This window comes from Alexandromys fortis, unplaced genomic scaffold, assembly GCF_014885135.2.
Source record: "Alexandromys fortis isolate MF-2015 unplaced genomic scaffold, M_Fortis_MF-2015_v1.1 scaffold_219, whole genome shotgun sequence".
NCBI classification, from domain to species: Eukaryota; Metazoa; Chordata; class Mammalia; order Rodentia; family Cricetidae; genus Alexandromys; species Alexandromys fortis.
Window position 1 is genome coordinate 2,270,191 of NW_026068092.1, and position 22,374 is coordinate 2,292,564.

Consider the following 22,374-nt stretch of genomic DNA (forward strand, 5'->3'; position numbering starts at 1 on the left):
AGCAGCTGTAACCTTACTTGTGCTTCTGTGTGCATCCCTTTTTCTTTTGGTATAATATATATTCAATGATATATACTCTTGGTATAATATATTCTCAATAGTATGAAATGACTATAAACCCCCACTATTCTCTTTTCAATTATTTTTTAAATATTTATTTATTTATTATGTATACAATATTCTGTCTGCATGTATTCCTGCAGGCCAGAAGAGGGCACCAGATCTCATTACAGATGGTTGTGAGCCACCATGTGGTTGCTGGGAATTGAATTCAGGACGTTTGGAAGAATAGGCAATGCTCTTAACCACTGAGCCATCTCTCCAGCCCTTCATTATATTTTTAAATCTGGAAATTTGTTGTCATATAAAAGTCATCCTAATTATCCAGAAAAAATATTTTTCCTTTCTCCAGTTTATAAAAATAAGGGACTAAATTTTTTTTCTTTTTGATTTTTGAGACAGGGTTTCTCTGCAGCTTTTGGTTCCTGTCCTGGAACTAGCTCTTGTAGACCAGGCTGGCCTCGAACTCACAGAGATCCGCCTGCCTCTGCCTCCCGAGTGCTGGGATTAAAGGCGTGTGCCACCACCACCTGGCTACGGACTAAATTTTTATCTCCCCTTTCATGGGCTTTCTTTACATTAGGTCCTATGTATATAAAGTTGTAGAGCTATAGCTCTGAATTACTTTGTTTTTGTGTATATTAACAAACGTTTCAGTAATTGTACAGAATGCTCTGTGGGAAAGGACTGAGGAGAATCCAGGCTGATCCCACTCTTTCACTTAAGGTCTCAAACCCTTTTGAGTGAGAGGCTCAAGCTTTCTGCGTCTCTATATCTATTCAAAGAAACCTTTTCTTACCTTCCCCTGAGGTTGTATGCCCCACACTGGGGGCCAGTTCCAGGAGTCCCTACAGGCATCATGGCAGGCAGGGAACTGAACTTTAAAGAGGTGAGAATGGAAACTGTCCAGTACAACTTAGTCAGACTAGATCTCATGGAGCGTCAGATGCCAGGGATTTTATTGGCAGCATATTTAAACACAGTATAATTTGGGAAAAAAGTTTCCTGATGTAATACAATCCCCAGTTTGCAAGGAGACATGCTTACCTTGAAACTCAACTCTAAGTGTGTGTCATTTCTTCCAAGGTGTGTTCTAGAGATAGGCTACATGCATTTATCCTAAGGGCCCGGGGAAGGATATGGCTTGGTGTAGTAGGAGCTGCGGGCTGTGTTCCACCCAGCTCCCAGCCGCCTGGCTAGCTTATTCCCCGAAATAACAACACACAAACTGTATTCATTTAAACACTGCTTGGCCCATTATATCTAGCCTCTTCTCGGCTAACTCTCGCACCTGGACTAGCCCATTTCTAATAATCTGTGTAGCCCACGAGGTGGCTTACCAGGGAAGATCTTAACCTACGTCTATCCTAGTTGGAGCTTCATCGCGTCTGCCCCAGAGAGGAGAGCATGGCATCCGAGCTCACTTCCTCTTCCTCCCAGCATTCTGTTCTGTTTACTCCACCCACCTATGTTCTAACCTATGAGGGCCAAGCAGTTTCTTTATTTTTTAACCAATGACCTTCCTCCATCAGCTCGGAAAGGATATCAGTCGTAGGATAGATAGCATAGATGTCATTTAAGCTAATTGCCACCTACAGTCCTGGTCATAGGTGCTTGACATGGCCTGGTCCTCCATATAACACAGATCACCAGGCTGTTAATCACTTCCAATTCCCAACCTTCTGGATGGAAATAAGGTTGCATGCCCTTTCCTTTGAGAGGACAATCATGTGTGCTTAATATTTCTGGTTTCCCTGGTGGCCTGGGGCACAACGACCTTCACACTCGTTCATATATGCAGCTGCATTGCTGTGTCCAGAAAACACTTTTCTAGAAGGGTCAAATAACTTATATTGTACTGTTTAGTTTATCAGGAGAAAATGAAAATATATGACTATTTTACCTTTATGTTTATGTGGTGACTGCTCAGGACATCCTGAAACGTTGTTATTTCAGGATAACTTGGGATACAAGACAAATTAATAGAGGTCATGAAAGTTTTGCCATGATTACAGACGGAAGACAAGTGAAAGAAGGAATTAGCTGACAGGAAGCCCAGTTATCAACAGCCTTTGGGGTCCAGCTCCAAGGTCCTCTTCAGGGTTCAGATTGGATGCCCCAGCAAGTGAAAGGAACTCATTTATTTCTTAGGGTAACCAAGGGTGAATGAACTTTCTCACACATGTGCTTTTCTGAACAACAGTCTTTACTCTTCTGCCTCTGTTCTAATTTCCTGTCCTAATTATAATTACTCCTGGCTTCTTCTCTTTTTAGCCTCCAAACTTTTTTCTCCTATAGGAGGCTTGGAGTGATAATAAAAAATTATAAGAGTTACCTCTCATTAGTCAAAAGCACATTACTAGGGTAAGCGAATAAGGAACTGAGTCATTTACCATGGCAACACAAGGATTTCAAGGTTTTGGGAGTAAGACCGTGACCAGACTGGAGGGGGACACTGTTTCCAGTGACAAACTTTGAGGCATAGGTCTCTTGTCAGCAGACTGCTAAGCGAAGAATTGGCATGCTTTTCTTAGGGTGCTTTGTGTAGCAACTTTGGTTGGACACCTGTAATTCTGATCTGTGCATAGCTGTAAAGTTTTAAACTCATGATCTATTTGCAAAAATCCTTTAGTCTAGTTTGCACTTGCTCTGAGGTGAAAGTGAGCTAATTGTGTGCAGTTAGTCTGAACAAAAGAACAAAGCATGCTTTTAAGTGTCTACAGCCTCGTGGGACAAATAGATCCAGTTATGAAGCATGCCCAAGTATATTTTCTTTTTATCAATATTATATAAATAAATAAAAAGTCATCTTTATGAACACTCACAGATATATGTGCCCATAAGATTGAGATGTAATCATGAGATTACATATGCACATCACATGAGATTGTATACTATAATGTATAATTATATACAGGTACTGGAGAGACACCAAACTGTCTTAGCAAATGTGAACAACAGTCTCCAGAGTTGGTGGTCCTGCAGGCCTTGCCAGGACAGGATTACGCTCCATCAGAGTCTCTCATCTGATGGGTTGACATCTGAATTATCAATTGCTGTATGCTGTATATTTTCCATGGTTTCTAACATACAGTAACATATTTGAACAATCTAAGTGGTTTTTTTTTTTTTTTTTTGGTTTTCTGTGGCTTTGGAGCCTGTCCTGGCACTAGCTCTGTAGACCAGGCTGGTCTCGAACTCCCAGAGATCCGCCTGCCTCTGCCTCCCGAGTGCTGGGATTAAAGGCGTGCGCCACCATCGCCCGACTTCAATCTAAGTGTTTGCATGAGCTAAAGAATATCTTCAATATCATGAAATCTCATTACTTTGTGAAATTATGAAAAGAATCATGTTTATATTTGAGTTTTACAATTTTCAAATGCACACATAAGTGTAAGGCATTTGAAAATGTAATTATAAACATACTTTATTTTCAGTTTACCAAAGAAGAGCAAAGCATCACAGTGATTTTTCAGTTTAAGTTTTGTCTTTTGGATTCCATGTCTTTTGAGTTTTCTTTAATATAATTCTAAAGCTGTTTTTAATCTGTCCTGCTGTCTTGCTTGATAGCGTTTCTACAAGAAAGCAGCTGCCTTTGTGCTGAGAGCAGTTGGTAAACATTCCCCGCAGCTGGCCCAGGCTATAGTCGACTGTGGAGCTCTGGACACACTGGTGATATGCTTGGAGGACTTTGACCCTGGAGTCAAGGAGGCCGCAGCCTGGGCACTTGGATATATTGCAAGACACAATACAGGTAATGGAGCACATTTAAAAATAGGGTAACTCCAAATTTATTACATAAATCCAGTTTTAATAAATAGTTGATTGAGTTTTAGGGTGATTGAGTACATGATAAATCAGGTTTTGAGTGTTAGTCCAGCTATTTAGAGCACATGCCCACAACATGCTTATACATAATAGTCTTACAAGAAAAAAAATGAAGGAAAGGGTGGTGTAAGGAAAGAGACTGTTCTCAAAGGTTTCGGTAGCCAGTTATGTGAGTGGTGGCACCAGAATCTGGGTTTAGTTCTGACTGCCAAGTTCATGTTACTATCTACTTTCTGAGAATACTGAAACTAGCAGTACCAGTAAATATAAATATTAGTAAATGTAAATATGAATATAAGAAAATTAAGAATATTATTGTCTTCCTTAGAAGGATTTAAAATTAATATATTAAAATTCATTGCATAGTAGTCCTCATTGTCCGCTATGTTCAGCGAGTCCGGTTTTATCCCATGCTTTTTCAGACCCAGGCCAGCTGGCCTTGGTGAGTTCCCGATAGAACATCCCCATTGTCTCAGTGTGTGGGTGCACTCCTTGCGGTCCTGAGTTCCTTGCTCGTGCTCTCTCTCCTTCTGCTCCTGATTTGGACCTTGAGGTTTCAGTCCGGTGCTCCAATGTGGGTCTGTGTCTCTGTCTCCTTTCATTGCCTGATGAAGGTTATTATTCAGGAGGATGTCTATATGATTTTCTTTGGGTTCTCCTTCTTATTTAACTTCTGACTACTGAGAACTCAAGAACAATGGCAATTTTTTTTTTTTTTTGGTTTTTTGAGACAGGGTTTCTCTGTGGTTTTGGAGCCTGTCCTGGAACTCGCTCTTGTAGACCAGGCTGGTCTCGAACTCCTACTGCACCTATTGGTTTTGTGGGAGCCTAGGCAGTTTGGATACTCACCTTACTAGACCTGGATGGAGGTGGGTGGTCCTTGGACTTCCCACAGGGCAGGGAACCCTGATTGCTCTTTGGGCTGATGGGGGAGGCGGACTTGATTGGGGGAGGGAGAGGGAAATGGGAGGCGGTGACGGGGAGGAGGCAGAAATCTTTAATAAATAAATAAAATAAAAAAATAAAATTCATTGCAAAATTTGTAGAGCAGCAAGCAGTTCTTTGTTTTTCTTTCTTCTTTCTTTCTTTTTGTTTTGATTTTCAAGATTTTTAAGATAGGGTTTCTGTGTAGCACTGGCTGCCCTGTAACTCACTCTGTAGATCAGGCTGGCTTTGAACTCACAGAGATAAACCATTCTGTGCCTCCCAAGTGCTGGGATTAAAGGCATGTGTCACCATGCCCAGCTTAGAATAATGGTTCTTAACCTCTGGGTTACAACCTATTTGGGGGTCAAACTACCCTTTCACAGTGGTCCCATACCAGATATATTGCATATCAGATATTTACGTTATGATTCATAACAGTAGCAAAATTACAGTTATGCAGTAGCAACAAAACCTCTAGAGTTTGGTTTCCTAATAGGTTCACTTAAGCCTGTTATTTAGTACTCATTGGGAAAGTAAGCAGTACTTTTCTTTTTTAACTCGCATATGTTAATGATACGTAATAATAGGCTTCATTATGACATTTTCTTACACACACACACACACACACGCACACACACACACACGCACACACACACACGCACACACACACACACACACGCACACACACGCACACACACACACACGCGCACACACACACGCACACACACACGCACACACACACACACACGCACACGCACACAGAGTGTATTTTCTCCCCCTAAACTCTATTATTCTCTCTGTTCTGCCTCCTGCTAATTCTTTTCCTTTTCCTAGCCCTCTGTCTTCATTAGGGTTACTATCGCTGTGATGAAACTCCATGACCAAAGCAACTTGGGGAGGAAAGGGTTTATTCAGTTTATGCCTTTACATCACAGTTTATTATAAAAGGAAGTCAGGATAGAAACTCAAGCAGGGCAGGAACCTGGAGGCAGGAGCTGATACAGAGGCCGTGGAAGAGTGCTGCCTACTGGCTTGCTCCTCATGACTTGCTCAGCTCATCTTGTTGCAGTCAGGAGCACCAGCCCAGGGTGGTACCACCCACAATTGACGTGGCCCTTCCCCATCAGTCACTAATTAGGAAAATGCCCTCTAGGCCTGCCTACATCCTGGTATTATGCAGGCATTTTCTTATTTGAGATTCCTTCCTCTCTGATGACTTTAGTTTGTGTCATGTTGACATAAAACTGCCCAGCACATCCTCCTTTTCTTCTTATGTCATGTTATTTTATATTTTTGTTTACCCAGTGAGTTTTATTGGGGTTGAGAATTTGATACATGACTATGTAGTATTACATCATTTCTGTCCCTCCCTCTCCTTTCTCCAAGTCCTCTTATGTCCTCACTCTCACCTCTTCCCAAATTCATGCACTAGTTTATAATTATATATTAATATATTGTATATATTAATACATATACATTATTTCTTATAATCCTTAATTGCATTTATCTTTAATTATATTGTAATGATTATATTATATAATTTTATAATATTTATATATTACATACACATTTATGTATAAATATATTTATATTACACAGTGTAACATGATTATAATATTCATTAATTTTAACATAATATAATACACAATATTAATATAATAACAACAAACTAGTAATACATAATATAAATATTACATTTAATACATAAAATATATTATAATATATAAATAGTTATATATAATGCAATAACTATAATTATATTTTATTAATTATAAATATCACATTAAATATTGATTTTAACAATTACTATATATTACTATATACAATATATGACTGTATATTATATAAATTTATATGTTAATAGTATATAATTATATATTAACAAATATGAATATTAATATATAGTATAGTCTACTGAGTGCCATTAGTTTTATGCGCATTAGCATTTGTTTAGGGTTGACTATTTAGAATTGGGAGTTAGTCCCTGAAGACAACTGGCACTCCTTCCTTCACACCCACCAAAAGCCTGCAGTTTATAATCTAGGGTGGGCTTTGAGAAACTTTCTCCATTCCTGTTGGCAATGCTAACTGCTGTGGCCTTTGCAGGTCTTGTTGAGAGTTCATGGACCCAGCATCCCTGTCCTGTCCAGCAGACACTGTCTTGTAGCAGTCATCTGCTCCTCAGGCCCTTAAAGTCTGTTTCCCTGCTCATCTGTCATGTTCCCTGAGCCTTAGGTGTAAGAGTTGTGTTATAGATGTCTCACATGGGTCTGGGTATTCCATGGCCACTTACCCTCTGCATTTTGACCAGCTGTGAATCTCTCTAGTAGAATCTTCAAAAAGAAGCCACCCTGATGAGGGAATGAGAGTTGCAGTGATCTATGGGTATAAAGATAAGTATTCAGAAGATAGAATTTAGGAACATGGTAGTAGTATGTTCTCATATCTCCATCTTTGGGTTCTTGGCTAGGTTTGCAACACCAGGCATGTGCTCCCTTTCCTCCCTCTAGCTGCCCCCCCCCCCCATATAACCCTCCTTGCTCTCTTTCAAATTCATGGCCTCTTTTCTCATTAATTATTGTTACATACAGATATGTATATCCATATATATTTAAAAAAAAGTAAGCATGCCCTGTTCAGTCTGTATAATGTCCTTTGTATATATGTCAGACCTGACTATTTTGTACTGGATCACCAGTTTGTGTGCTCTTCCCCGAGAAAGACTATTTCTTTGGATCCTTGTGTTGCTTAGTTGCCTGTAATTCTTTGTGTAGGGTCGAGTCCTTGTGAAGGTCCCTCATCTCCCTTAGCATATCTGTTGTTGTCTTTCTTTAGATTTGGGAAGTTTTCTTCTATGATTTTGTTCAGGGAATACCCGTGTTTTTGTGATATAGCCCATTGGAGTTACAATGTTTGTAGTGGTTCCTTGTGTGACTTACGGGTCTCAACATTGTTGCATGTGTTTAGTTCTTTGCTGTTACCACAGTCTTGTCAGGATGTGGACCAGAAGAATGATGTTTGCTTTTCAGTCTCAGGGGCCACACTAGGTTTTGAGGGTTCAGACTCCCAGCAGTCCCAGATAAGCATAGTTAACGAGGTGGGGGAAATTGACTGACTGGAGGTGTCTTAAGTAGAGTTTGGGGGTCTGGCTCCATGGGAATCAGCATTGGCAGAAATATGGGTCAGTTCCACATGTGATGGTGTGTCCCAAGGGAATAGAGATGGGATGAGAGGGCAGGCCAGGATAGTAGCTGGTCCAGGGTTACCCTAGAGACGCCAGATGGGTTCCTGCCAATTATGGTGGCCATAATATCCCTGGAAGAGCTTGGGACTGGAGTTGGTGGACACTCAAAAAGGAATCACTGTTTTTCTTTAATTTCTTTTTTTAAATCTTGGAGATGTTGCAGTACACACAGCATAGAAGTCACAGGATTATGTAATATGTGTCACGTCTACTTGATCTTGAGATGTATTTCTCCCAATTCCTTTCTAACTAGCTATGTTTTAGTGAAGAAAAATAAAGTAAAATAAATTTCTTATCTATGTTTCTTGGCTCTGGTTTCAGGGTCAGGGTGTGTTTCTTTGGCTGGCCCTTTTACCCTACCCTCCCTCATCTTTAATTCCTAGTATATAATATGGAGTGGCCACAGAAATCACAGGCCTGAGCGGGGAATAGTAGGATACAGGGGCCGTGGAGCACCTGCTCTGGACTTTGTTTACTCAGTCTAGTTTTAGCTGTTGAGGCTGGAGGAAGGGCTCAGGGGGGAAAGGGGCTCTGCTGCCAGGGCTGATGACCTAATTTCAGGTAGACCCAAATCTTGAAAGTTGTTCTCTGACCTCTACAAGTGTGCACATTGTCCTGGCACCTGTAATAGTATACACGCACACACATACACACGCACGTACGCACAAACACATTCCAAACAACAACAAAACATGGTTTCAAGAATTAAAAGTGGAAAGACTGTCATTTTTTCTATCCAGAAATCCTTCCACAGGTGACTTAAGAAAACATACTTTTTGTATTTTTCTTTCATTTTACATACAAACCATAGTTCCTCCTTCCTCTTCCTCTTCCTCCCTTCCTCCCCTCCCCCTAGCCCACCCCATCCACTTCTCTAAAAGAGTAAGGCCTCCCATGGGGAATCAACAAAGCTTGGCACATTCACTTGAGGCAGGCCCAAGGCCCCCTCCCCTGCATCAAGGCTGAGCAAGGCATCCCACCATATGGACTGTGCTTCAAAAAGGAAAGAGATATCTTGATAGAGGGAGTCATTATAGGACTAGGGAGAAACCTGATGCTAGGGAAATTCCCAGGAGGCCACAAGGATGACCCTAGCTAGGACCCTAGCAATAGTGGAGAGGGTGCCTAAAATGACCTTGCCCTGTATCCAGTAACTGATGGAAGCAGATGCAGAGATCCACAGCCAAGCACCAGGGGGAGCAGTTAAGCTTGATCACCAGAACCCACATAGTCAAAGCAGAGAAGTGATTTACAAGCTTTCACCTGACCTCCACAGGTCTTTCATGGCACAAGCACGCACACTGAATAAATGTTAAAAGGTTACTTTTAAAAATATGTTCTATTAATAGAAACAATGGAACTATGAATAATTGAAATGTTTCTAGTATATATACTAATTCTTAAAAATTTTATGTATATGTACGTATCTGTGTGAGTATATATCATATTTGTAGGTGAGTATATATCATATTTGTATGGAAATCTGAAAGAGGGTGTAAGATCCAGAAATCTGGAATTGTGAGCTGCGTGATGGGGGTTCTGGGAATCAAACTCTGGTCCTCTGAAAGAGCAGTGAGCATTCTTAACCACTGAGCCATCTTTCCAGGACTAGTAATTAAAAAAATAATCTTCATTTTTGCTTTGTGTGTTTGATTGCTGTGTGTCTGTGCACCACATGTGTGCAGTGCTGGGGTGGCCAGAAGAGTGTTGGATCCTCTGGGACTGGAGTTACAGATGGTGTGAGCTGCCTTGTGGGTACTGGGAATGAAGCCTGGGTCCTTTTAACTGCTTGCTGCTCTCTTTAGCCCTAGTAGTAGAAATTCTTGAAATCATCTTTAAAAAGAATCGTTAAACACCCTTTCTGGATGCTCACCTTACGAGACTTGGATGGAGGAGGGTGGTCCTTGGACTTCCCACGGGGCAGAGAACCCTGATTGCTCTTTGGGCTGACAAGTGAGGGGGACTTGATTGGGGGAGGGGGAGGGAAAGGGGAGGCGGCGGTGGGGAAGAGACAGAAATCTTTAATAAATTAAAAAAAAACACCCTTTCATGCTTAAGGTTTTTTTTTTGTGTGTGTGTTTTTTGGAAATCTCATTCAAGGTGTTTTGATCAGATGCACCCTTTCCTTGAACTCCTCCCAGATCTACCAACCTTTCATTCCATATCCTGTAGTTGGTGGTTTTTTACTCTTTGCTCTTTGGGGACCCATTACTCAGCTCCCAGATAAACACACAGAGACTTATTCTTACTTGAGAATGTCTGGCCTTATCTCGGTTTGTTTCTAGCCAACTTTTCTTAACATAAATTATCCTATCTATTTTTTACCTCTGAGCTTTTATCTTTCCTTATTCTATATATACCTTTCTTCCTTCCTTCCTTCCTTCCTTCCTCCCTCCCTCCCTCCCTCTCTCTCTCTCTCTCTCTCTCTCTCTCTCTCTCTCTCCCTCTCTCTCTCTCTCTCTCCCTCTCTTCCTTCCTTTCTACCTCTCCTTTTTCCTTCCTTCCTTTCTTCCTTTTTCTGTTCCTGGTTGTGTAGCTGGATGGCTGACCCTTGATGTCCTGCTCTTTTTCTCCTTTTCTTGCTCATCAATCTCACATTATTCTCCTTCTATTTATTCTCTCTCTATATGCCAGCCCTGCCTATCCTTTCTCCTGCCTATCTATTTGCCATTCAGCTCTTTATTAGACCAATTAGGTATTTTAGACAGGCAAAGACACCTTCACAGAGATAGACAAGTGTAACATAAAAGAATATAATACATCTTTGCATCATTAAATAAATGTTCCACAGCATAAACTAATGTAACACATCTTCAACTAATATTCCACAACAATATACACCTAACTTTATGTTATCTTTTATTTTTTGTATATCTTTGAGGTCTAGTTTCTACTGCTCATATATTTCTGTATGTGTGGTCTTTGGCTAGAGCATGGCTAACTTATTAGGAGGTATATTCTACAAGAAAACCATCTCTGCCTCACCTAGCAGCTATCAATTGCCAATAGCTTCCTGGCTAAGGCTGAAACTTCTTGTGTACCTCCCCCTCCATGTTGGGATTTGGTTTGACTAAGTTTACACAGGTCTTGTATATAAAGACTGTCATAATTGCAGTGAGTTTGTATGTGCTGTTACCCCTGTTATGTCATGCAGAGGATAAAATGTATGGGAGTATAAAGAGAAATAATTATTTTACTAAAGATAATTTAAGTTTTGTTATCTATTTTGGTATATCAGCTTGTGTTATTATTATGGAGTTCTTGTTTTGGAAACTGTATCATTGAGGTTTCAAGGTGCAGGTTGCCTAGAAGATACAATCTTGCAGCAGATGTGCTGAACCTCTGGCTCTTATAAGCCTTCTGCCCCCCCCCGCCCCCCCTCCCGTGATTTTTTTTCCTCTGAGCCCCAGGTATAGGAGTTACATTGTGAATGTATTATTTGGGGCTGGATGCCTGATGGTTGGTCAGTTTTTCTTGGCATTTTGACCAATCATGAATCTCTGCCAAGTACAAGGACAAGTACTTAGAATACAGCTATAGATTGTATAGGTTTAGGAAAATGGCAGGGCCTAGGGTCTCTAACCTCTCTAGCCAGTGCCAGTTGTCTAGGTTTCCAGCACCTATCATAAATTCCATCCTATTGATCAGACCTGAAATCCAATTAGATAGCTGTTGGTTACCGACAAGGTAACTGTACCGCTATTGCACTATCAAGGATATTTTGTTGAGTTGGACATTATTGTGGTTCACAAGCTTACAGCTGGTGGCACCGCTGATTGCCTTTTTTTTTTTTTTTGATGGCTTACGTAGCACCTTCTGATATTGTGAGAGCTAACCTTCAGGTACAACGCTTCCAGTTGGTTCCAGCTTGAGTTAAGCCCAGTGTTTGAACTGTGTAATATGATTTTCTCTTTGAGCCAGGGCCTCTTGTAGCCTAGGCTAGCCTCAGACTTACTATGTATCTGAGGCTTGCCTTGAACTCCTGAACTTCTTTCTTTACCTTTTAAAGAGGCATGTATCACCAAACTCAGTGGTCAATAATTAACAGAAATTATGGATATTATATTAATGAATTATACAAATCATGCTTGCAGTTCTCTTTTGTTTCTTTTTGGTGGATGTGAGGGAAACATAGATCACCTACCTACTCCATCTACTGACTTAAAATTCAGCTGTCTAGAGCGTCGAATACACCCTCAGCCTTTTTGTTTGCTGTACTCGTCAGTGTGAGAACGGCTTGCCCAAGAGTCAGCCACCCATACTCACTTACTAACTTTTCTTGGACCCACAGAATTATCTCAAGCTGTGGTGGATGCGGGAGCAATTCCTCTTCTAGTTCTCTGTATCCAGGAGCCAGAAATTGCTTTGAAAAGGATTGCTGCCTCTGCTCTCAGTGATATTTCAAAGCATTCTCCAGAGTTAGCACAGACGGTGGTGGATGCCGGAGCGATTGCTCACTTAGCCCAGATGATCCTCAATCCTGATGCTAAACTGAAGGTAATAAAGATGAGGTTAAGAGACAGACAAGCCAGTGCTTTTATAGTCTAAGAAAATGAAAAGGTGTACATATTGATGATATATAGTAAAAAGAATATAGTTGAAAACATACAGATAAATTATAGTTGGTTTTTTAATATGTGAAAATAATTCTATAAGGATTATACAATAAAGATATGATTGGGATCTGTTTTGCTACTATGATAAAAAGCACCATGGCCAAAGCATTGTGAAGGAAGGGTTTATTTAGTTTACAGGTTAGAGTCCATCACCTAGGAAACCAGAACAGGAGCTCAAGGCTGGAAACTGGAGGCAGGAGCTGAAGTGGAGACCCCAGAGGAAAGCTGATGACTGGCCTGCTTTCCTGGCTTGCCCCTTTCTTATACAGCTCAGGTCCACCTGCCTAGGGATGGCACCGCCCACAGTGGGTTGAAGCCTCTTACATCAATTAGCAGCTAAGAAGCTGCCCCACAGACATGTCCATAGGCCAACCCAATCTCTTCTTCATTTAATGGTCCCCCTTCCCAGGTGACTGTGGGTTTGTGTCAAGTTGACAGCTGAAGCTGACTATGGCATTCTGTACTTGTCATCTGTGATGTATAAGCACATCACTCTAAACCATAACCTTTTCTTTGTTGTTCGTCCCCAAGATTTAACACTAATATAACATGTTAATGTGTTATAAATATAGTACAATTGCTAAAGTCCCATAATCTTTAGAAATTCCAACACTTTAAAAATCCAGAGTCCCTTAACTGTGGGCTCCTGTGAAAAATGTTACTTCTCTTATTCCAAGATGGAAAAACCAGGGCACATCAGATCAAAGCAAAACCAAACTCCAACAGTATAACTCAGTGCCTGCTGTCTCTGGTCCACTCATGATCTTCTGGTCTCCAAAGGTTCTTCTCAGCTCTGCCATCTGCAGCACACACAGCTTGTCTGCTAGGCTCAGGGCAGCTTCACTGCACACCTGCCCCCGTCCTTTGTAGTTCCAGTGTTGGTGTCTCCACTGTAGCTGAGGCTGTGCCTTCACTGATGGCCTCTCCTGGTTTCTTCAGTAATTCTGACCCTGCCACATGGTACCAAGCCTCAGCTTTACCCCATGACCCCTTCAGTCCTAAGGTTTCCACTGCAGCAGAAGCTGTGCCTTCACCAATAGCCTCCTTGTTTCTTTTCAGGGAGGCTCCAGCCCTGCCACACGATGTCATGCCTCAGCTGCTCCCCATAATTTCTTCATGCCTTCAAAAACAGCACTGCATGGGAATGTTATAAATCCTTTAAAACTACATCTGAATTATAAGGTGCACAACTGGATTCATATACTGTCTAATGTTACATTTTATTTTTGCTCGGCAGCGCCAGGTCCTTTCTGCTCTCAGTCAGATTGCAAAACATTCGGTGGATCTGGCAGAGATGGTGGTTGAAGCAGAGATTTTCCCGGTTGTACTCACCTGTCTGAAGGACAAAGATGAATACGTGAAGAAAAACGCTTGCACTTTAATTAGAGAGATTGCAAAACATACACCCGAGGTAAAAACAAACAATCAAACAACTAAAAGTTGTGCTTCAGGGTGCAATATCCTTAGTTCTAGTGAGTACCAGTGTCCCTGGCCCACTCGATGGCTGCAGTGCCCCTCTCCCAGGTGGAGACAATCAAAAAGTTCTCTGTCCATTGCTAAATGTTCTGCAGGCTGTGACATTCCCTCCAGTGAGAACTACGGAGTTGTGTTAGTGTAGTTGGAGTTTAACACCCAGCTTCTAATCACTTTTAGCTTTCCATGTCTAGGTGTAGGGGCTGTGGGCCTCTGTCATTGTGTGTCAGCTAGGAGCAAGGTTGCTTAAGACCACAGAGATCTTCTGGCCTGTATCAGTTCTGTAGATTTACATGGAAAAAACAAACACAAAGAAAGCCTGTGCTGATGCTGAAGTTTTAATCATTTCTGTGCATGTGTTGCTTAACAGTTTTAATTTTATCGCACATTAGTCCTCGTGTTTCATTTATCTTTGTTTGCATGGGACTTTCCATAATCGAAGTACACGCAGCTTGCTAGTCGTTGCCAGCAAAGGGGCAAATGGGTTAGACTGTTCTAATGTCGGAGCTTTCAGTGACTAATATTAGCTGAGTGATTAGCTAGTTACAAACTAGCTCTAATTTTAGGGTCTAGGTGAAGGATTTTAACATCCATCATACAGGCACACCTTGTTCCACTGATGTGAAGAAAGTGAACCACAGAATAAGGTTCTCACAGCGCATGTATCTGTAAACAGCCAGAGTGCTATACTTGTGTATCTTTTTAGGAAGTACAAGAGTTTCTCTACGTCATAGTTCAATTTTGTCAGTTGTATTTGAAGTCCTAAATTAAAGTGTGGTCAAGCCATATTTAAAGATCATCTTGTGTTTTATCTGGGCTTTTCCCCTCAGCTATCACAGCTGATTGTTAACGCAGGAGGCGTGGCTGCTGTGATTGACTGCATCGGATCCTGCAAAGGGAACATTCGGCTGCCCGGCATCATGTTGCTAGGTTACGTGGCTGCTCATTCTGAGAACCTGGCCATGGCAGTGATCATTTCCAAGGTGTGTGCTCTTCACTTCCGGTGGCGTAGTCAGCTGTTCTATGGTGGAATACATTGATATTCTCCATCAGAAGAGAAAATCTAACTGAGCAGGGCAAAAAAATCACCCATTTTCCCAATTGGTTCATTGTTGAATTCAGTGCTTGTTAGTATATTTCCTGCGTAAACCTTGGAGAAAGCGTGGGGAAACTGACAATGTTGTTTTACTCAGTTTCTGGAATCAATAATTATTACCACCTTTAAATATTGTTATCTGGTTTATCTGTTAAGTATATGTATTGGTGGATGAAATACGCAGTTGTAGAAAAGGAACAAATGAAAAAAATTAGTAGGTCTCTTTAGGAAATTGAACTGCAACCTAGTAATTTTAACCTTTGCCTGGTGCCATGGCCTTCTGATACTGACAGGATTTTTTTGGGGGTGGGTACTGAATTTGGGGTAATTACTATAGTATCAAAGTAGAAAAAATATGCTCACCAAGAGTCTGGAATTAGAATTTGATTTGTTTTCCTTTGATACAAAAGCTGTAATATATTTGAGGTATTCTAGGTAGTCATGGTTTTACTAGTTAGTTAACATTAATGCTTATGATATAAAATATAAGCATATTCTACTAGTATAACAAAAGGATTCATTCCTACTTAGCCATCCAAGCTTGTTAGGATGAGCAAAGCTGTAATTGAGTTGAACTAACTAACTAACTAACTAAATAAATATGTGTTACTTCAAGAAAGATATTAATGGGGTATAGTCCACTTGCTCATATTATTAAAATTTTACTCCATCATGTTGCTTTCAGAATAAATTAATGGTGTGTGTGTGTGTGTGTGTGTGTGTGTGTGTACTGATGAAGATTGAACTCAGGGTTGCACAAATGCTAGGCAAGGGCTCTTGGCTGTATTCTCAGTCCTTGGTTAACTTTTTAAAAAGATTTATTTATTTATTTTTTTGTACACGAGTGCTCTATCTGCATGTATGCTTGCACACCAGAAGAGGGCATCAGATTTCACTGTAGATAGCTGTTGAGTCACCATGTGGTTGTCGGGAATTGAATCCGGGACCTCTGGAAAAACAGCCAGTGCTCTTAAGTGCTGGGTCATTTCTTCAGGCTCCCTTTGTTAACTTTTTAACAAGGAAAAAGAAAGGTTTTCTGATCCTCAGTAGTTTTAGTTGATCACAGTAGCATTTGGGAAGTAAAAACTATTAGAGATACAAGGATAGTTAAGTTAGCTTGTTACAGATAACTAATACAGTTTGGTTCTAGCCAGTTCGTTGGCTTAAATGACAGCAGGCATTATGATGTGCCTATTTCTTGAGTCATTCGGGAGAAAGGGATGAAGGTCAATATGCCTTCTTTTGATGTCCGCTCTAGATTTACGTATAACACTCGCTCTTTGGGTCCCTGGCAGGGTGTACCCCAGTTATCAATCTGCCTCTCAGAAGAACCAGAAGATCACATTAAGGCTGCTGCCGCCTGGGCCTTAGGGCAGCTGGGAAGACACACGCCAGAGCATGCCAGGGCTGTTGCGGTCACAAACACTCTTCCAGTTCTGCTTTCTTTGTACATGGCCCCAGAGAGCTCCGAGGACTTGCAGGTCAAAGTGAGTGTTTAGTCTTTATGCTTTGGGAAGATGTGCTAGGTAGAACTAGGTTTTTTCTTAACATGTGATTTAAAGTCTTCATTTTCTGATGGATAATATGGTTTTTCTAAATCAAGAAATACAAATTAAAAATCAAGTGTGGTGGTACACTCTTACAGTCTTAGGACTCTGAAGACAGGAAGAGGGGAAGCGTTCAGCCATCTTTGGCTACAGAGTGACTCCAAACCCAACCTGTGCTACCAGAGACCCTGTCTTGAAAAAAGAAATAGAAATTTATCAAAAGAACTGAGATCACTTTCCTTTAAAAACAGATTAGTTGTGTGTTTTAGAAACACATTCTCTAAAGATATCAAGTTGTTTATAAAATTAGTGTTTTTTAGACTACATTTCTGTTGGTATTTCCTATGAAGAATTATTTTCATGCTATTTTATTAAAATTTTATTATGTTTATCTGACTATTTAAGCATGTATGGATTTGTGCACACATGCCTACCATGGTATACTTGGGGAGGCCAGAAGACATCATGTGAGAATTAGTTCTCTCCTTCCATTATGTGGGTACCTGCTGATTGAACCCAGGTTTTCAGACTTGGCAGCAAGTATCTTGACTCATTGAGCTATCTCATCAGCCCCAGATTTACTTCCTAATGTGTTTTAGTTTATCAAATGTGTCTTGTTTACTATAAATTAATTAATTGCTTTAGTAGCTTCTCTATATATTAAACTGAAAAACGAACCATTGTCAGTCCTGTAATGAGGAAGATTAACACTGCAAAATATTCCTCAAACTTCAGTTCCTTTGGGCATCTTATTGTAGGGGATCCACCATTCTCCTCCCCCTTCTCTAAAGTCTCTTGGATTATATCAACTGTTGTTTTATAGATTTAGGTTGGAGTTCGGTCAGCTCTTCTTGATTTGACAGTACTATACTGGGGAAAAGTGTATCTGAAAACATTAAGAACTGTCTTGTGATATTTTCATTTGTTATTCTGGCAAACTAGAAGTCTTTGCTAAAGTTCATTTTGTCCCAAAGGCATGCCACTATTTTAGTTACGGATTCTTTTGCTGTGATAAAACAATGGGACCAAAAGCAATTCTCCAGTTGGGAATTCTCTGTTCAGTTTAGTGCCCTATTTTATAATTAGGTTAATAAGCATTTAAAAGTCTAGTTTCTTGAGTTCTTTATATATTTTGGAGATCAGACCTTTGTCTGTTGCGGGGTGGGTGAAAATCTTTTCTCTGTCAGTGGGTTGACTTTTTGTCTTAATGACAGTGTTCTTTGCTTTACAGAAGCTTCTCAGTTTTAGGAGGTCCCATTTATTCAATGTTGCCCTTATTGTCTGTGCTACTGTGGTTATATGTAGGAAGTGGTCTCCTGTGCCCACTTGTTGTAGAGTACTTTCCACTTTCTCTTCTATCAGGTTCAGTGTGTTCAGATTGATATTGAGATCTTTAATCCATTTGGACTTGAGTTTTGTGCATGGTGATAGATATGGGTCTATTTTCATTCTTATACCGGTTGACATCCAGTTCTGCCAGCACCATTTGTTGAAGATGCTTTCTTTCTTTCATTGTATACTTTTAGCTCCTTTGTCAAAAATTAGGTGTCCATAGGTTTGTGGGTTAATATCTGGGTCGTCTATTCGATTCAGTCTCTTGCTCATGCTAGAAAAGCCTTCTACTCTATTAAAATCCCTGTATCTTAAAACTGGGTCATTTTTTGTATTTTATTATTTCTTTTATTTTTGAGATTATAATTACATAGTTTCTGCCTTCCCTTTCTTCCCCATAAACCTCATATACCCCTCTACTCTTTTTCAATTAATGACCTCTGTTTTTCATTAGTTGTTGTTATATGCATGTGTGCATATGTATATACATTAATACTCCTGAATATAACCTCGTCATCTATTCTTTATAATGTTACTCCTATATATGTCTTTAGAGCTGGCCATTTGGTATGGAATAACCAATTGGTGTGCTCTTACTCGGGGAAGACTATTTCTCCTGCTCTCAGCCTTCTTAGTTGCTTTTAGTTCTTTATGTAGGGCTGACGCCTCCTGGGCTTTCCTTGGTCCACTTTAACATGCCTATTGTCCTTGTTTGGCTGATGCTTAGGTAGTCACATTGGTGGAACTTCATGACTATAGCATCTGACATTCCTAGAAGACACAATCTCATAGTAAATTTCCCATCCTCTGACGCTTACAATCCTTCTACCCCCATTCCATAATATTCCCAAAATGTTAGGTGAAGGAGTAGAGGTATCCTTTGTGGCTGGGCTACAAACTCTGCATTTTGTTTGGTTGTTGTTTTCTGTAATGGTCTCTGTTACATAGAGAAGGTCCTGATGAGAAGAGAGGACTACACATAAATCTGAAAATTTGGAGCTCGCACCTCCAGTGAGAGAGAATATACAATGTTTGTTTTTCTGGGTCTGGGTTACCTCATTTGATATGTTCTTTTCTAGTTCCATCTATTTACCTGAAAAGTTCATGATTTCATTATTCTTTACAGCTGAATAGTATTTCGTAGTATATAGGTACCACATTTCCACTATCCGTTCATCAAAGGAAGGATACTTAGGTGGTTTCCATTTGTTAACTTTGTGAATAGGGCAGCGGGGAACATGACTGAAGTTATCTGTGGAACAGGAGTTTGAGTTCTTGGTATATATGCCAAGGAGTGGCATAGCTGGGTCATATTGTAGATGTATTTTTAGCCTTTGAGAATTGTCTACACTAATTCCCACACTGCTGCACTGGTGTGCAATTCTACCAGCAGATAATGAGGGTCCCCTATTCCCCACACCCAGTCTGGGATGTTGTTGGTTGTTTTGTTGGTCTTTGCTGTTTGAGTGGGATAAATGGGATATCAGTATTGTTTTGATTTGCATTTCCTTCATTGCTAGGGACAATGAAGATTCTGTGATGTAATTCTTAGCCTCCTTAGTTTTTTCTTTTGAGATTCCTTTGTTCAGGTTTCAGGTCCATCTTTCAAAGGGGATATTTGTTTTTCTTTTCTTTTTTGAGTTCTTTACAGATTCTGGATGTCAGATGCATAGATGGCAAAGATTCTCTCCCATTATGAGGGTTTCTTCTCCATCAGGCTGATATTTCTTTATCTGTGCAAAAGCCTTTTAGTTTTATGAAGTCTCACTTGTCAACTGCTGGCCCTAGCCATTGAGCAAATGGGACTTATCAAAAAGTCCTGCCCTACACCTTTATCGTGTAGGATTCTGTTTATGTTTTCTTCTAGTGGTTTTGGGTTTCACATTTAGGTCTTTGATCAGCGTGGAGATTTTTTTTTTGCAAGGTGATAGATATGGATCTAATTTCATTCTTCTTTGTGTAGACGTCCAGTTCCTATGACCTTTGGTTGAAGATGTTTTTTCTTCTTCAGCTTGTTTTTGTTTTGTCATATACTAAGTGGCTGAAGTTATGTGTGCTCGTGTTTGGCACTTCTATGTTGCTCCATCAGTCTGCATGTCTATTTTTGTGCCGAAACTTTGTTTTTATTCCTATTGTCTCTGTAATATATCTTAAGTTCTGGAGTAGTAATCCCGCCAGAATTTTTTTTTTTTTTTTTTTTTGCTCAGGATTGCTTTGGTGTTTTTTTTTTTTTGTGGTTCTTTATGAGTTATAGGATAGTTTTAGTTGGCACTGCATTGAATCTGTAAATAGCTCTTGCTAGAATGGCCACTTTCACCATATTAATTCTACCAGCCCATTTGCATGGAATGTCTTTCCATTTTCTAGTGCGTCTCTCTCTCTCTCTTTCTCTCTCTCTCTCTCTCTCTTAGAGGATTAAAGTTTTTATTTTAGAGATCTGTGGTAGTTTGAATGTAAGTGGTCCCCAAAGCTTTTAGAGAATGGTACTATTAGGAAGTGTGACCTTGTTTAAGTAGGCGTGACCTTGTTGGAGAGAAGTATGTCACGGTGGAGGCAGGATTTGAGTTTTCCCATATTTAAGCTATATTTAATTTAGTTCACTTCCTATTGTCTTGGATCAAGAGGTAGAATTCTCAGCTCCTTCTCTAGCACCATGTCTGCCTGCATGCTGCCATGTCCCACCATGATGTTAATGGACTAAATCTTTGCATTGTAAGTCATCCAAATTAAATGTTTTCCTTTATAAGAGTTACTGTGGTCATTGGTGTCTCTTTTAATTAGGAACCCTAAGTAACTAACATAACAATTCACTTTATGTTTTAAGATTTAACACAATGATCATATTTAACACAATGATCACTGCCAAGGTATTCTATCATTAAAAACCAGTCAAAAGTTTTTTTTTTAATGTAACTATTTGTGAAAATGTAACTACTGCAGGTTAGGCCAGTAAACTGGTTTTATATGCAGTAGGAATATAGGCTATGAATTGTTAAGATTTTATACGCACTTTGCTTTGTTTTTCAACAGAGTAAAAAAGCCATAAAGAATATTCTTCAAAAATGCACCTACCTCCCAGCCCTCGAGCCATTTTTGTATGATGCGCCTCCCAATATCCTGAAACACGTTGTTGGTCAGTTCAGTAAGGTAAGAAACATACCTGCAAGGAAGGAAAGAAAATCTTAAAGTTACTGCCACAAATAACAAGTTGGAGTTAACTAGGCAGGGGAGGATGAATTCCTGTAGTGGGAAGGCATTCTCGAGAGAAGGAAGAACACAGGCGAAGGCAAGCAATGCCACAACACCCGTGCTCTGAGTGACTACAACCGCTGCAGCTGATGACTGGTTGGTGAGGACCCAGGATGAGTACTAGATGTTTATGAGGGACCCTTCTCCCTTGTTAAAGAGCCTGCCTCTATTTTGTAGAGGTGGAGAGACTGGAGTGTAAGCTTCATGTATGCAGTGGATAGCGTTAACTTTGTTCATGTTCATTGCTTGATTCCATTTCTACAACATGAACAGTTGATAGACCTTTAAAAGGAGCTGTTTTCTTCCCATTACCCGCAGATTTGGATTACTCTGTTATAGACACACTGAGAGTAAATTCTCTACTAAGTTATTTTCAGTAGTAAAATGCTGGCTTGCGAAGGAAGATGTGATTGTCTATACATTTTCCCTTTAAGGTGCTGCCTCATGACAGCAAAGCTCGGCGGCTTTTTGTAACTAGCGGAGGACTTAAAAAGGTGCAAGAGATAAAAGCAGAGCCTGGCTCTCTCCTGCAGGAATACATCAACAGCATTAACAACTGCTACCCAGAGGAAATAGTACGGTATGGAGCTGGACTGGGATTTTCAGTAATGCAGTGTTTTCAGTAGTCAAGAGTGTAAATATGTGGACTTTGAAATTCTACACAAGGCTCTTTTACCTCATGCAAATGAAACAGATTATGTTCTTATTGACACATTCAATCAGTCTGCAATGTTGTTTATCACATGTGTATACTATTTTAATATATATTTTACTAAATACCCAAATGCAGAGTTCAAATTAAATTGCTTTGAAATTGTGAATGTCTGCTATACAGGTTGATAGATTATGACTTTCACATAAAATGGAAAAAGAGCATATTCAATAAATGGTACTGGCATAACTGGATACCAACATGTAGAAGAATGAAAATAGATCCGTATCTATCACCATGCACAAAACTCAAGTCCAAATGGATCAAAGACCTCAACATAAAACCAGCCA

The 22,374-nt window shown here is 40.1% G+C and overlaps 1 protein-coding gene across 2 annotated transcripts in view; it reads left to right on the forward strand.

Annotated features, from left to right (window-relative positions):
- LOC126489045 (sperm-associated antigen 6) overlaps positions 1-22,374 on the forward strand; it is a 52,671-nt gene that overhangs the window by 22,572 nt on the left and 7,725 nt on the right. Inside the window, exons 4-10 of one of the 2 annotated variants that reach the window (XM_050123040.1) lie at positions 3,631-3,814; positions 12,351-12,556; positions 13,913-14,086; positions 14,979-15,131; positions 16,540-16,731; positions 21,154-21,270; positions 21,807-21,952. In XM_050123040.1, the coding sequence (XP_049978997.1) occupies positions 3,631-3,814; positions 12,351-12,556; positions 13,913-14,086; positions 14,979-15,131; positions 16,540-16,731; positions 21,154-21,270; positions 21,807-21,952 (1,172 nt within the window). The remainder of the gene's footprint in view (positions 1-3,630; positions 3,815-12,350; positions 12,557-13,912; positions 14,087-14,978; positions 15,132-16,539; positions 16,732-21,153; positions 21,271-21,806; positions 21,953-22,374) is intronic. The other variant, XM_050123041.1, reaches the window with a different exon arrangement.